General features: G+C 37.6%; 1 protein-coding gene across 2 annotated transcripts in view; it reads left to right on the top strand.

The window, feature by feature from the left end:
- PIGK (phosphatidylinositol glycan anchor biosynthesis class K) overlaps nucleotides 1–16,878 on the top strand; it is a 155,729-nt gene that overhangs the window by 38,449 nt on the left and 100,402 nt on the right. For both annotated transcript variants that reach the window (XM_005678232.2, XM_018045587.1), the window contains exons 6-8: nucleotides 760–856; nucleotides 4,757–4,874; nucleotides 5,089–5,199. In XM_005678232.2, the coding sequence (XP_005678289.1) occupies nucleotides 760–856; nucleotides 4,757–4,874; nucleotides 5,089–5,199 (326 nt within the window). The remainder of the gene's footprint in view (nucleotides 1–759; nucleotides 857–4,756; nucleotides 4,875–5,088; nucleotides 5,200–16,878) is intronic.

Raw genomic sequence — 16,878 nt, 5'->3', positions numbered from 1 at the left:
GTTAAGCTCATAGGACTGCTTATATTCTGAGGGGGCACTGAAATAGATAGATTTTTCTACTTTGATAGGCAGTGGGAAATACCTTTTAAAATTTGCACAAAGGGCCTATAGTGGCATGCTAATAATGGTCTTACTCATACATTTCTTACTTTACAGCTGAGGAAACTGGCATAGAAAGGTTACTTGCCTAAGGTAGCACAGTCATTAAGTAGTAAAGCTAACGTTTGAATCCAGGCAGAGAGCATGGCTCTCTTGTACATTTTGAATGTCATGATCTTTTGGTCAGTTCTCATAGTACAGTGGCTGATGGTTATAAAAACGTAATTTTTTAGGTGAAAACTGCATTTCCTAGAGTTACAACGTTTCAAGTATACACTGTGAAGAGTGCTAGCTTACTAAGGGACTAGTTATTGTCTTCAACTCCTTTCTCACTAAAAGTGTTTGCCTGGTATTTGAGAAATGTTTATCATGGAAACTCATTTCTGACATAATAATGGAGCCAGTGAAAAAGTATAAATATGTTTTTATAAAACTGAATGATAAGAAATCTCTTAAATGTATATCTACTATATTTTACATAGTCTATCATTTATCTGTTTAATTGGTATAGTAAAAAAATTCATTACTTTTAACCCTAGAGTATATAATAACAAGTGATATTAAAATATTGCCATGAATGAAGTGAATGTTAATATCTAGATGTTTGCAGTTTTCATTTAAAAAAACTGTCTGTTTGATCTTTCTGACCTCTCCTATAAGGACATGGTGGAAATGGTTTCTTGAAATTTCAAGATTCTGAAGAAATTACCAACATAGAACTTGCAGATGCTTTTGAACAAATGTGGCAGAAAAGACGGTAATAAATAACTACTTTTCATGAGATAAATTAGTACCTAATTTTTCCATGGTTAGTAGATTTACAAATCTTGCGAGATTTAAACTTATTTTTATGTTACTTCTTCTAACTTTAGATTTATGTTTGTTGTTTCTGTTGAACTGAATTATATTTTCTTTTTTTTAAGCAATTATATATTATAGCAGTAGTTTTATTATATTTTACAGAAGTATGAACTAAATTCTTTTTAAAGGAAAAATTTAGGTTTCTTAAAGGGCATGGAAAAAGTTCACCTTTTAAGATCTTATCTCTTGTTATTTCTCATCCTTTTGGAGAATATAAGATTCCTAATAACCAAGTGCCCCATTATTTAGGGGGCTTGTGAACATACATTTATTTCTTATCTTGTATTTATTCTTACTTTTTGCACATTCTTGAACTCTTCATGTGATAGCAATATATTATTTCTTCTTTGGGAAAAATGCTGAAATTAGTATAAAATTTGTAGCAGCTCACATTAACAATGATATATTATTAGTAATCTGTGGTAAGCACTCTTAGTTAAAAGTTGTCATATGGACTTACGTGAATTTAAATTAGCAGTTGAACATACAGATGGCTAATAAGCACATGAAAAAAATCCTCATTATCACTAAATATTAGAGAAATGCAGATCAACACTACAATGAGATACCACCTCAACACTAGTCAGAATGGCCATCATCAAAATATCTATAAACCATAAATGCTGGAGAAGATGTGGAGAAAAGGGAGCCCTCCTGCACTGTTGGTGGGAACCTAAATGGATATAGTCATTATGGAGAACGGTATGGAGATTTCGTAAAAACTGGGAACAAAACTACCATTTGACCGATCCCTCTACAGGGCATGTACCCTGAGAAAACTACAATTCTAAATTCCTGGGTCGGGATTCCTGGGTTGGGAAGATCTGCGGAAGAAGAGATAGGCTACCTACTCCAGTATTCTTTGGCTTCCCTTGTGGCTCAGCAAAGAATCCGCCTGCAATGTGGGAGACCCGGGTTCAATCCCTGGGTTGGGAGATCCCTTGGAGAAGGGAAAGGCTCTCCACTCCAGTATTCTGGCCTGGAGAATTCCATGGACTGTATAGTCTATGGGGTTGCAAAGAGTCAGATACGACTGAGCGACTTTTACTTACCCCAGTGTTCATTGCAGCACTGTTTACAACAGCCAGGACATGGTAGCAATCTAAATATCCATCAACAAATGAATGTATAAAGAAGCTGTGATATATATATATATATATATATATATATGTACACAATGGAATATTACTCAGTCATAAAAAGGAACAGATTTGAGTGAGTTCTAGTGAGGTGGATGAACTTAAAGCTTGTTATACAGAGTGAAGTAAGTCAGAAAGAAAAAAGCAAATATTCTATATTAATGCATATATATGGAATCTAGAAAAATGGTACTGATGAATGTGTTTGTGGGGCAGCAGTAGAAATGCAGACATACAGAATGGATTTGTGGACACAGTGGGGGAAGGGGAGGGTGGGACAAATTGAGGGAGTAGATTGAAGCATAAACACTACCACATGTAAAATAGATAACCAGTGGGAATTTGCTCTGTGATGCTGAGAGCTCAACCAGGTACTCTGTGACAACCTAGATGGCTGGGATGGGATGGGAGGTGGGAAGGAGGTTGAAAAGGGAGGGGACATACGTATACCTATGGCTGATTCATGTAAGGCAGAAACCAATACAACATTGTAAAGCAATTGTCCTCCAATCAAAAATCAATTAAAAAAATAAAGTATCAGTTGAACTGCTTTTAACTTGGTTATGCTCAATAAATGCTTATGTTACCTTCTAAACATATGGCACAGAGGGGAATAGGATGCTTACTGTGCCTTCAAAGTGTTTAAAATCTAGTAGAAAAGAGAAATATGTACACAGCTATGCTACAAATTGGAGAAGGCAGTGGCACCCCACTCCAGTACTCTTGCCTGGAAAATTCCATGGATGGAGGAGCCTGGAAGGCTGCAGTCCACGGGGTCGCTGAGGGTTGGACACAACTGAGTGACTTCATTTTCACTTTTAACTTTCATGCGTTGGAGAAGGAAATGGCAACCCACTCCAGTGTTCTTGCCTGGAGAAGCCCAGGGACGGGGGAACCTGGTGGGCTGCCGTCTCTGGGGTCACACAGAGTTGGACACGACTGAAGCGACTTAGCAGCAGCAGCAGCATGGTACAAATTAAATATTCTAAATACTGGACTGTAAGCATAAGGAGAATGTATAGAAGTATTGAGACAGTTTTTGCTTGGTACTGATTATATCTTATTCATTGCTATGTTTATTGAATGTACACTAGGCACTGGCACTGTGTTGCCTTGTGTTGTTGTTCTGTTTAATTTTAATAACTCCATGAGGCAGATACGTTATGATTCTCATTCTTACAAGTGTGTAAATTGAGCACAGTTTAGATAACTTGCCAAACTTTGCACAGCTCTTAAGTGCTAGTGCTAGGATTCACATCTAAGCGGTCCTGTCCCAAAGCTTACTCTCTTAATTGTTTTATTGTACTTCCTCTCGTAACCTTTAGAGGGTCCTAATCCCCAAAAGTATCCACAGATTTTTGTCTCAGAACAAGTGTGTCATATTAGTTGTACCTTCTATCATCTGCTTAGATATCATTAAGATTTTGTGCTTTCTTTTTGAGTGTAGTGTTAGTTGTTTACCTAGATTCAGTATCTGAGAAAATATCATCTGCTTCCTGTTTTCACCTTCATCAGTGAGACAGCTCATTCTAAAATGTAGAGCTGATTATGCTATTCTTTCACTTTAAAAAAGCCATTGATGGCTTGTTCAGATTTATAGGATAAGATCCAAACTTCACATAGGATACTTTACAGATTGGCCCTACCTTGGTGGCTCGGATGGTAAAGAATCTACCTGCAATGCAGGAGACCCAGGTTCGATCCATGGGCCAGGAAGATCCCCTGGGAATGGCAACCCACTCCAGTATTCTTGTCTTGAGAATTCGATGGACAGAGGAGCCTGGCAGGCTACAGTCCATTGGGTCACAAAGAGCTGGACATGATTGAACAAGTAACAAACTACCTTTTTGAAACTAATTTCTCTCCATTTTACCAAATTAATTCTAGATCTGAACTGCACCATACTATTCCTTTACCCCAGACATTGATAGTTTTTATGTTTAGATGCCTTAATATAGGCTTTTTCCTCTGCTGGAATGTGCTGTTCCTTTCTTTGTTAAAGAACATTCATCTCTCACTGCTCTTGCCAGACATCACCTTTCTGTGACCTGCCTTTCCCTCTGTTTCTTCCTCAGTGCTCTTGGAACATTTTTGACTTTGTTAGACTCTACACTCGTGAGGGCAAGGACTTATTGCATCCCCACCTTACCACCTTAGTGTCAGGCATGCTGTAGGCCCTCAGTAAAAATTTTAATACTCATCATATTCTGATTCAATTACATGTTTATGTTTCTGTCTTCTAGTTAGATTTTGAGATTTTTGAGTATGGTGACTGTCATGTATATGTGTGTGTGTGTGTATTTATTTATTTTTCTAAAACTAGCTCAGTTTCTAGGACTGTGTGAGTGCTGAGAGTGCTTTTTGAATTAAACATTTGTTTGGACTCTGAGTTATGTGTCATAGGGGAAGAGAAAAGAGTTTGGGCATCCACTTTGTGGTACAACAACTGTACTCTGTTGAAGTGGTTTCCCCAGATATGACTATACCTTTAAATTTTCTAGTATAGATTTGTATTGGGAATTCTATTGAAAAATCTCAAATTTTTAGCTGATGAAATGATTAAGATATGACTTATACATCTTATATAAGTGTTATAAAATATTAATGTATGATTAACAGCATGATTCATGTCAAAGATACTATCACTTTTCTTTCAGCTACAATGAACTACTATTTATTATTGATACTTGTCAAGGAGCATCCATGTATGAGAGATTTTATTCTCCTAACATAATGGCTTTAGCTAGTAGCCAAGTGGGAGAAGATTCGCTTTCGGTAGGTACATTTTCTTTTTTCCTGTTTGTAAATGGCATTGTTGTTGGAATATGTAGCTATTACTGAAATTACTTATGTGCTTAATAAATATATGTTATTTCTTATTCTTAGACTTTATATCCTAGATGGAAATTTTGATTATATTTTAAATATTTTGTTTTAATGATCATATCTCTTATTAGACATATACTTTTTTTCTTTTGCTTTTTCATAGCATCAACCTGATCCTGCAGTTGGAGTCCATCTTATGGATAGATACACATTTTATGTCTTAGAATTTTTGGAGGAAATTAATCCAGCTAGCCAAACTAATATGAATGACCTTGTAAGTATTTGCTTGATTTGATTATAGCACGATGGCTGTGCTAACCTTTCTCATACTCTTAGGGTATTCTTCCTTATGCTGAATGATGCAAAAGCAGTTTCTAAGAGGGAATGTCTTTGTAATACTAGCCTGCCTTAAGAAACAAGAAAATTCTTAACCATCTAACGTTACATTTCAAGGAACTAGAAAAAGAAGAACAAGGCCCAAAATTAGTAGAAGGAAAAATAATAAAGATCAGAGCAGAACTAAGTGAAATAACAGCTAAAAAGGCAATAGAAAAGATTGATGAAACTAAGAGCTGGTTCTTTGAAAAGCTAAACAAATTGGCAAATCTTTAGCCAGACAGACTTATTAAGAAAAAAGAGCCCAAATAAATAAATTCAGAAAAGAAAGAAAGGAATTACAATCAATATCACAGAAATACAGAAGATCATAAGAGAACATTATGAACAGTTATATGCCAACAAATTAGACAGCCTAAAAGAAATGTGTAAATTCCTAGAAACACGCAGTCTTCCAAGACTAAATCATGAGGAATTAGAAAATCTGAATAGACCAATTACTAGTGATGAAATTGAATTAGTATTCCCCCCTCTCCCCACCAAATGTCAGCAAACAAAAGTCCAGATCTAGGTGGCTTCACAGGTGATTCTGCCAAACATTTAAAGAAATTTAATACCCATCCTCAAGTTATTCAAAAAAATGAAAACAAAACTGAAGAAGAAAGAACACTTCCAAAGTCACTTTATGAGCCTAGCATCACCCTGACACCAAAACAAAAGAATTGATACTACAAAAAAAGAAAATTACAACCTAATATCCCTGATGACTACAGATGCAAAAATCCTCAACAAAATACTAGTAAACTGAATCCAGCAATACTTTGAAAAGGATCATGCAGCATGATCAAGTGGGATTCATTCCAGGGAGGCAAGGATGCGTTAACATTCACAAATCAATTATGTGATCCACTGCGTTACCAAAATGACTGATAAAAATCATATGATCACTTCAATAGATGCAGAAAAAAGCATCTTACAGAATTCAACATCCATTTATGATAAAAACTCTTAGCAAAGTGCATGTAGAGAGAATATCCCTCAGTATAATAAAGGCCATATATGAAAGACCCATAGCTAACATACTCGGCGATGAAAAGCCGAGAGAAAGCTTTTTCCTTTAAGATAAAGAACAAGACAAGGATGCCCACTCTTGGCACTTTTATTCAGTATAGTATTGAAAGTCTTAGCCACAGAAATTAGACAAGGAAAGACGTAAAAGGCATCCAAATTGGAAAGAAGTAAAATTGTCACTAATTGCAGATGATATTTTATAGAAATCCCTGGAGTCTCCACCAAAATACCATTAGAACTAAAGTTGTAGAATACAAAAATTCAGTAAAGTTGTAGGATTAATACACAAAGATTGAATTTCTACACACTAATGAACTATTAGAAAGAGAAATAATTAAAGCAATCCCCCTTACAGTTGCATCAAAAAGAATTAAACACCTAAAGATGAATTTAGCCAAGGAAGTGAAAGACTTGTGTTCTGAAAACTCTTAAGTACTAATGAAAGAAATTGATGATGACACAATTAAGGAGAATAAATCCATGATTTTGATTTAGAAGAATTAATATTGTTAAAATGTTCCAAAATCCAAAGCAATCTACAGATTTCATGTAGTCTGTATCAAAATACCAAAGGCATTTTTTAAAAAACAGAACTAGAATAACTAATCCTAAATTTGTATGGAACCGCAAAAGACCCCACCCTAATAGCTAAAGTAACATTGAGAAAAAAGAGCAAAGTTGGACATGTCATACTCCCTGAATTCAGAAAACTATACTGCTAAGCTACAGTAGTCAAAACAAGTATGCAGCTGGGAGCCCTCTTACAGTTGCTAGATGGGATGCTGTCTACCCATGATGAATCATCTAATAAAGCCCAATACATTTTCGAATTACTTCATTGAATTTTAGATTTTAACAGGTGCTAGCAATGAGATTCGGAGAAGGCAATGGCACCTCCCTCCAGTACTCTTGCCTGGAAAATCCCATGGACGGAGGAGCCTGGAAGGCTGCAGTCCATGGGGTTGCTGAGGGTTGGACAGGACTGAGCGACTTCACTTTCAGTTTTCACTTTCATGCGTTGGAGAAGGAAATGGCAACCCACTCCAGTGTTCTTGCCTGGAGAATCCTAGGGACGGGGGAGCCTGGTGGGCTGCTGTCTATGGGGTCCCACAGAGTCGGACATGACTGAAGTGACTTAGCAGCAGCAGCAGCAGCAGCAATGAGATTTGAAGTGAACTAAGGGCTTTCAGGGACAGCAGGAAACACAGGCCTGGCACCCTGTGAACTCTTGAGGTTGTTGTCTTTCTTGTTCTTTCCAAGGGCCATTGACAAGTTCCTTTTGGTTGAGCTCTGTACTTTGTGTGTGTGAGCTCATGGCTTTCCACAGTTCAGTATTTTGAGTGGAAAACTAGTCTCTTGATTCTGTCTCTAGATTCCGTATTGAGAACTGTGTTGGTTTAATATGTATGTACCCATCTGGAACCCTTTCCTAGATTCCCTGCTGAGAACGACTAGTGACAGCTGCAACTTTTCATTTGCTTGGCATCAGTCTGCAGTCCCCATTCTTTGAGGCCTGCTGATTCATACCTTTCCTCAGTCTCTATTTTCTTTGTTTAGTTACTGTGCATTTCTTTTAACGTGCACCTGAAGTAAAGGCCATTGTTCATGGCAATCTTGGAAGCCAAAAGGCTGCAAAGATTGGTGGGTACAGGTCAGACATTTAAAAGTTGATAGAATGGTCATCACTTAACCCAGGGACACCCATGTTAGGATAAGTTGGTCACAGAATGGGTTAGACTGACATCTCGGTCACCTGCCAACCTCAAGAAAACTTCTGTGCAGCAAGATACACTATGAAACACCCCATCATTTCCAACCCCACCACAAGTCCCTTTAGGTATTAGTTTGGCTCTGAGAAAACCAAAGGTCTGGCTAAAAAGCATGTGATCCTGTATGTTCAAATAGTTGAGCACACTGTCTTCCAGCATACCTACTTATTTTATATTTAAGAATTATGAATCCTGGAAGCTGCAATTATTTAGCAAGGTGGCAAAGCTTTACTAAAATCAACCTAGAATTATGTTAGGAAGAATGTCCTAACACAATAAGGTCACTTAATCAGTTCAGTTCAGCCTCTCAATCATGTCCGACTCTTTGTGACCCCATGAATCACAGCACGCCAGGCCTCCCTGTCCATCACCAACTCCCGGAGTTCACTCAAACTCACGTCCATCTAGTCGGTGATGCCATCCAGCCATCTCATCCTCTGTCATCCCCTTCTCCTCCTGCCCCCAATCCCTCCCAGCATCAGAGTCTTTTCCAATGAGTCAACTCTTCGCATGAGGTGGCCAAAGTACTGGAGTTTCAGCTTTAGCATCATTCCTTCCGAAGAACACCCAGGACTGATCTCCTTTATTTTTTATTTTTATTTTTTTAACATCATAAACATTTATTTCTTGTAGTGTTCATTGTTTATACAGGACATTGATGGTAGGCTGTTAAAGTATAATTTAGTCACAGGATTTAGTTTTAAGAGGATATATAGTAACATCCTTTAAATATGCTAGTGCATCTTTTTCCTGTCACCTTACTTTCTTCTATTAGAGACATTACAGTCTACAGTTTTCCAGAGAGAAGCCTTATCAAGTAGAGAATCCATTCTACTGCAGTATACAGAGTTCTATCTTAAAAAGAAAAAAAAAGCCAAAGTAGTTTCAATAAACTTCATCAACCATCTTCTTATTTAAGTCATAGGATGACTTTTATTTATTGTCTGGCTCCTGGCAGTGTTTCTTGATCACAATTTAATTATTTTGCATTTGTCCACTGAGTTTACAAATATTTCCTGAACCCAGTCATCAAAATGGTTTAAATTTTTTAACCTATTTACCAGCTTTCTCATTTTTTCCCCTCCAATTTACATTTTTAATATAATTGCTTAATAGACTAGTATCCTTTCCATAGGTTTCAAAAATTACTTTGTTATTAATATGCTTTATGGTTCATATACCATACTATATGACTGTAAAATGAATTTTTGAATATATTATACATGCAATTTATTTTTTTTTAATTTTTTGTTTTACATGATAGTATACATGTTTCAATGCCATTCTCCCAAATCATCCCACCCTCTCCCTCTCCCTCTGAGTCCGAAAGTCTGCTATATACATCTGTGTCTTTTTTGCTGTCTTGCATACAGGGTCATCACTGCCATCTTTCTAAATTCCATATATATGTGTTAGTATACTGTATTGGTGTTTTTCTTTCTGGCTTACTTCACTCTGTATAATCGGCTCCAGTTTCATCCATCTCATCAGAACTGATTCAAATGAATTCTTTTTAACGGCTGAGTAATACTCCATTGTGTATATGTACCACCGCTTTCTTATCCATTCATCTGCTGATGGACATCTAGGTTGTTTCCATGTCCTGGCTATTATAAACAGTGCTGCGATGAACATTGGGGTACATGTGTCTCTTTCAATTCTGGTTTCCTCGGTGTGTATGCCCAGCAGTGGGATTGCTGGGTCATAAGGCAGTTCTATTTGCAATTTTTAAAGGAATCTCCACACTGTTTTCCATAGTGGTTGTACTAGTTTGCATTCCCACCAACAGTGTAAGAGGCTTCCGTTTTCTCCGCACCCTCTCCAGCATTTATTGCCTGCAGATTTTTGGATTGCAGACATTCTGACTGGTGTGAAGTGGTACTTCATTGTGGTTTTGATTTGCATTTCTCTAATAATGAGTGATGTTGAGCATCTTTTCATGTGTTTGTTAGCCATCCATATGTCTTCTTTGGAGAAATGTCTATTTAGTTCTTTGATCTCCTTTAGAATGGACTGGTTGGATCTCCTTGCAGTCCAAGGGACTCTCAAGAGTCTTCTCCAACACCACAGTTCAAAAGCATCAATTCTTTGGCACTCAGCTTTCTTCACAGAACTAAAATGGACTGGAATGGGTGAATTTAACTCAGATGACCATTGTATCTACTACTGTGGGCAGGAATCCCTTAGAAGAAATGGAGTAGCCATCATGGTCAACAAAAGAGTCTGAAATGCAGTACTTGGATGCAATCTCAAAAACAACAGAATGATGTTGGTTTCCAAGGCAAACCATTCAATATCACAGTAATCCAAGTCTGTGCTCCAACCAGTAACGCTGAAGAGGCTGAAGTTGAATGGTTCTATGAAGACCTACAAGACCTTTTAGAACTAACACCCCAAAAAGATGTCCTTTTCATTATAGGGGACTGGAATGCAAAAGTAGGAAGTCAAGAACACCTGGAGTAACAGGCAGATTTGGCCTTGGAATACAGAATGAAGCAGGGCAAAGGCTAAAATAGAGTTTTGCCAAGAGAACACACTGGTCATAGAAAACACCCTCTTCCAACAGCACAAGAGAAGACTCTACACATGGACATCACCAGATGGTCAATACCGAAATCAGATTGATTATATTCTTTGCAGGTCACTTAATAAGTACCCTTAAAAACAAGGGTTCCCAAGTCAAACAAACCAAATGGAATACCTGATTTAATTAGTAAGCAGAAGTCTCTAAAAGCTTTCAAAATTTCAAAATAACTTCACTAGAAGAGTCCTTGCAGAAATCTAATGAAAAATTAAACCTAGAAAAGATATTTAAACAATGCCTCAGCCTCCCCAATTTCACCTTCTTGGGAGTTCATTATCAAAACGTTGGCCCAGAGATCAGTTGTGAACAACTGCGACACTGAAAAAGAAATTGTTCTTAAAGGCCTATGCAGGTTTTCAGCATCAACTAAAATGGCCCCATATGGGCCCCTTGCAAAGTTGGTGAAACGGGGATTTTTGGAGTAAAGTGCTAAATTATTTCCTTAAACATTTAGAGGAACTCAGTGCCTAGTAAGAATTTATTTTGCCCTTATACCCTAAGCTAGATATACCCAGAGGGAAAGAAACATACCGGCAACAGGTGGGTGGATGTCATTCCTTTTTGTGTCCCCAAGCCTCTTTTGTTCATCTCAGAGTACTTGTAGATATTGGGACTTTGGAGACAGTTGTTCGCACTTAATCTGTGTCTTTGTGATACAGATTTCCTATTCCCATCTTCTTTGAGACTTAAGATCCGTTCTTTAAAACTGCAATTGTTTCTCTTCAGAAAAAAAAAGGGGAGGTGGGGAAAAATCTTTGGAGATTGGGCAGATAAGAAAATCTTAGGTGTGTTTCTTACTAATATTGGTAAGTATAAGATCTCTGCATCTGTGTGTATCTACATATTTATGTTGTGGATATGCATGTGTATGTGTAACCTCTGGATGGTACTGCAAAATTATTTTGTAAAAGAGCTTTATTTAGTTTAACCTCAAGCTCATAAAGATTGGGCATTCTGAAATTCTCAGAAATGTTAACAGAAACTAACTGAAATGCTTTTCAAAATTATGTGATCTGAGATATTTTTAGTGAAGAAAAGCTAATTTAAGGTTGTTGGTTAAAACAAACATCTCTTTAGAATTATCAGGACTAGGCTTGAAAGAAAAATAATTGGATATGATGTATCCCCAAGTAATCTAAATAATGCTAAGAGCAAGTAAGTAAATATGGTGTTGTTTAATTGCTCTTTTGTGACCCCATGGACTGTAGCCTGCCAGGTTCCTCTGTCCATGGGATTTCCCAGGCAAGAATACTGGAAAGGGTTGTCATTACCTTCTCCAGGGGATCTTCCTGACCCAGGGATTGAACCCATGTGTCCTGCATTGGCAGGCGGATTCTATAGATAAACATAAGTAGGGTAAAAAGCTTTTATTTAGTTGAGTTTTTCAAATCAGTTTCCCAAATCTTTTCAGTAAATTGAAACCTTAAAGTTTTGCCAAAATTAAGTTAAATGCTAGAAATGTAATGAATATCTATTATAGATCTCTCCAAATTAAAATACTGAACCATGGAATTATTGAACATAGGTTTGGGTCACTCTCTTTCTTTCTTTGGCCACAACTGCATAGCTTGTAAGATGTGTATCTTAGGTCCCCAGCCAGGGATTGAACCTGGGCCCTTGGCCATGAAAGCATGGAGTCTTAACCACTGGACTCCCAGGGAAGTCCCCTTGGTTTCTTATTTTAGAAGAATTAAGATAAATTTGGGTTTATTAGTAAGGATGTACCGTGTGGCTATACCTCCCACAATCTCTAGTGATAGAGGCACCCACTTCCTTGGGAAAATCATATGAATGTTAATGAAAACCTTGGAATTTCTTGGAATCATCACTGTCCCTATCACCCTTAATCCTCAGGCGAGGTTGCAAGAACTAATGGATAAAAAAAAAACTGTATTCAAGAGGAACAAGAATTAATAACATGAGACTGAATGAACTGATAAGGATGATTTTAATTTTTATGACTTTGTGTTTATAAAGTATTATGGGTTCTTTAATGTTTTTTTCCAGATTTAAAGAAATCTTTTCCCTTAAGCTGTCAACAACTTGGTAGGATATACGTTGGTGAATAAGGATGAAACATTTACTTTTTCTTCCTATCTGATCCCCAAAATTCAGAAACTCTTAGTGAATATTCTTATTTTCATTCTCTTTGTAACAGGACACAATTAGAAACATTGACTGTATTAATCTGTTTTGTCTGGAATGTTTTATATTTGAGAGAGGTGTACATCAACTCAGATATGACCGGACAGCTTCAAGAAAACTGCTTGGAAAAATCAACCTGGTACTTTGCTTACAAAGTTCCAGCAAAGCAATCTTAAAAAAGAACTTACATGGTCAATCATTATTCTTGTTGTACTTCTGTAAAAATCAGGCCAAGTTTAATATAGACAAATTAGTTTTACTGTGATTAGTGAAGTCGCTCAGTCGTGTCCGACTCTGCGACCCCATGGACCGTAGCCCACCAGGCTCCTCCATCCATGGAATTTTCTAGGCGAGTACTGAAGTGGGTTGCCATTTCCTTCTCCAGGGGATCTTCCCGACCCAGGATCCCAGGGATCGAACTTGAGTCTCCCGCATTGCAGGCAGACGCTTTACTGTCTGAGCCACCAGGGAATCCCAATATCTTGGTTTAAAAAATGGGATAATCATAGAAAAATTATATTTGTACCTTTATAGATAATGGACTCTAATTGTCTTTCTGGTCTTATTATGTACCTGTAAACTGAAAGTGAATTCTGGATTTGGTTAGTTTCCTCAGATGACAGTGACTCACCAAATTAACGTTTCCAGTTTCCTCTCATCGTTTTGATTTGAAATCACTAAGAACAAAGGCGGCATTCCTGGTAGCTCAGCTGATAAAGAATCTACCTGCAATGTAGGAGACCCTTGTTGGATTCCTGGGTTGGGAAGATCCCCTGGAGAAGGGATAGGCTTCCTACTCCAGTATTCTTGGGCTGTCCTGGTGGTTTAGTTGATAAAGAATCTGCCTGCAATGCGGGAGATCTGGGTTCAGTCCCTGAGTTGGGAAGATCCTCTGGAGGAGGGCATGGCAACCCACTCCAGTATTCTGGCCTGGAGAATCCCCATGGCTGGAGGAGCCTGGCGGGCTACAGTCCATGGAGTCAGAAAGAGCCAGACACATCTGGGAGACTAAGCACAGCACAGCACAGTACAAGAACAAAGGCAGCCTATGAGCCCCATTAGAAGGGACCTTACCAAGTATTTCTGACTGCTGACACCGCTGCAAAACTAAGAGGTATTTAGCCTTGGGCACACATCTCAGAGCCAAGGAGGATTCTACCTGACATCTGGTCCTGTCCAAATGCTGGAGACCTCTGAATCAACCTGACAAAAAAGAGAAATAACTCACATTGATGTAGACTGCTTCTGCCCATGATGACAGATTGATACTTCATACTTTAACTGAAAGCTCTTCTTCTTTGCTTTCCCTTCTTTAGTCTGGCATTTACCTAGAAAGATAACACTGTTATCCATATCTCCCAAGCCATTGCTTAGAGGGATAACCTCTGATATTTAGAACAACTTTTTATTTCAGATTTAGGAGAAAATCTAACTGACCTTTGGCTTGAATGGGCAGAAGCAACAGAACTTGCAAATGAATTCTTTAACAGTGCCGCCTACGTGGAAGTAGTTTGTGCCCTGATAGGATTTGTCTTGGTTTGTGATGGTTATTTTCCTTGGGTCTATGAATGCCTAGATGACTGGTATATAAGCAGATGATACCTTTTAGGTTATCTAACTGTGCCCCTGTCTGTTCTAGAAAGGACCTACCAGGAAGCATTTAGGATTTGAAATTGCTTCCTTTGGCAGGGCTAGTTTCCCTGATTAGGAGTAAATAAAAATGAGAATATGATCAGAAGCGTCTCCGTAAATCTTAAAAGTATTGCAGAACCCATTGCGAAAGCACTAGCTGCCTGGAAAGCTTTCTTAGGCTGTGGCTGTAGTTGTTCTTGATAATAGAATAGTCCTTGATTATCTGTTAGGTCAACAAGGAGGTATCTGTGCTATGGCTAGTATTACTTGCTATACCTGGATTGACACGTCTATGGAAGGTGAAACTCCATTACATAAGATCACTGAGCAAGCCAGTTGGCTTAAAAGGCTAATTCCTTCAATGGAGTCTTTGGTTGGTTTGAGTATTGGGGACCATGACTCTGAAGTGCATTCTAAGCATTGGGGATAATCCTGCTTATAATAATCAAAGTAATCCCCATGGTGGGTTGTATTTTCTCAGAAGCTTTAAATTCATATTCACAGCTGCTGACCACCAAGGAAATGACCTCCCTAAGACTAGAAGGTCAGAAATGGAATGAAGAAATATGACCAACTTAAAATTTATGAACCTGGAACCAGCATCTCCGGATATCATGGGAATTAAGCAAAAATGTTATGGTTTCTCTTTATCCCCCATCACCCCAGAGGCAGTTTGCATGATTAAACTCTTGCCTTTCTATTGTCCCTCCCCCTAGAAAGGAAGATATCCTGGCCTAAAAAGATTTTTTTTTTTTTTGCTAATAGCTACCTTGCCTTACCTTTCTTCCTATGAAAACCTATTTTTTACAACCCCTCAGAGAACCCTTTCAGTTGCTGGATGGGATGCTGCCTGACTCATGAGTTGGCCTGATAGAGTCAATTAGATCTTCAAATTAAAAAAGTAATTAACAACAGTATGGTTCTGGCACAAAAACAGATATAGAGAACAATGAAACAGAATAGATAGTCCAGAAATAAACCTATGCTTGCGTACTTGTTAATTTACAGTGAGGAAGTAAGAATACAGAATAGGCAAAAACACTCTCATGCACCTTGATGTTCATAGCAGCATTATTTACAATAGCCAAATATGGAAGTAACTGTAAGTCTCTACCAATAGATGAATGAGTAAAGATGTGGTATATATATATATATATATATATATATATATATACACACACACACACAATGAAATATTACTCAGCCAAAGAAAATAATGAAATTTTGCCATTTGCAACAACATGGATGGACCTAGAGGGTATCATGCTTAGTAAAATAAGTGAGAGAAAACAGGTACTGTATACTATCACTTATATGTGGAATCTAAAAAATAAAACAGAAAGAGTCAGAGACAGACCAAACAGATGGTTGCCAGATGGGTGAGTTAAGGGGAGGCACGGGTGAAATAGGTAAAGAGGATTAAGAAGTATAAACTTCTAGTTATAAAGTAAATAAGTCATAGCAGTATAATGCATGGCATAGGGAATATAGTCAATATTTTAATAACTTTGCATGATGACAGATTGTAACTAGACTTCTCATGGTGACCATTTCATAATGTACAAAAATGGCAAATCACTATGTGGTGCATCTGAAACTAATGTAATTGTGTCAGTTATAATTCAGTTTTTTTTTTTAAAGTGAAAGTATGTTTTTTGTTTGTTTTTTAGCAGCAAGGAAGAAAATGTTTATTGTGTACTTAACAAAGCCCACCAGGTTGTTCACACAGGAATACCTTCACTATACCTAGAAGTTTAATTTTATCTTTGTTTATTTTATCTTTTACTTTGTTTCTTCAGCCTTCCATCTGTTTTGTCCTTGTTTCACATTTCATTTTCTTAGCCTTCCCTTACCCATTTTTCCCCTCTTTGCTTCTTAATTTATATCATGAACTCTTCTTATTTCCTATTGTTGCTTTCCTGAATCTGGAAGGCACTGTGATGTTACACAAATTACTTAAGTTCTTTGAGCTTTAGTTTGAAGGGGAGATAATAATTTTTGTATACCTCAAAGTTATTGGTAAACTTAAATGAGAATACTTTCAAACAGCTTTGCACGGTTCTTGGAACACCTGTGTACTATTAATTAGAGTTGCTCTGTCCTTCCTCATCCCTCTCCTGTCGTGTTGGCGATTACCTGTGCACATAGTCTTGTTGCCGCAGGTGGGCAAGTGCTGTGGCCTCTGGGCCTTTACTAGTGGGCCTGTAATGGTTTCCTTCCAATATCCTGGGCTTCTCCCAAGCTGGGTTCTTTGCCTTACACATCTCTACAGCCGCTCCTTTATTAGAAATGCTCTTATTTCCCATCTGTAATCTTCCTTTTTCTTTCAAAAAATAGCTTAAGTCCCACTCCCTCTTTTTTCTTATCCTCAAACACTTAGAAGTTTATTTATTTCTGAATTAGAACCTGTTATCTT

The sequence above is a fragment of the Capra hircus genome, chromosome 3 (assembly GCF_001704415.2).
Source record: "Capra hircus breed San Clemente chromosome 3, ASM170441v1, whole genome shotgun sequence".
Taxonomy (NCBI): Eukaryota; Metazoa; Chordata; class Mammalia; order Artiodactyla; family Bovidae; genus Capra; species Capra hircus.
This window is presented reverse-complemented; position numbering and strand designations above follow the sequence as displayed.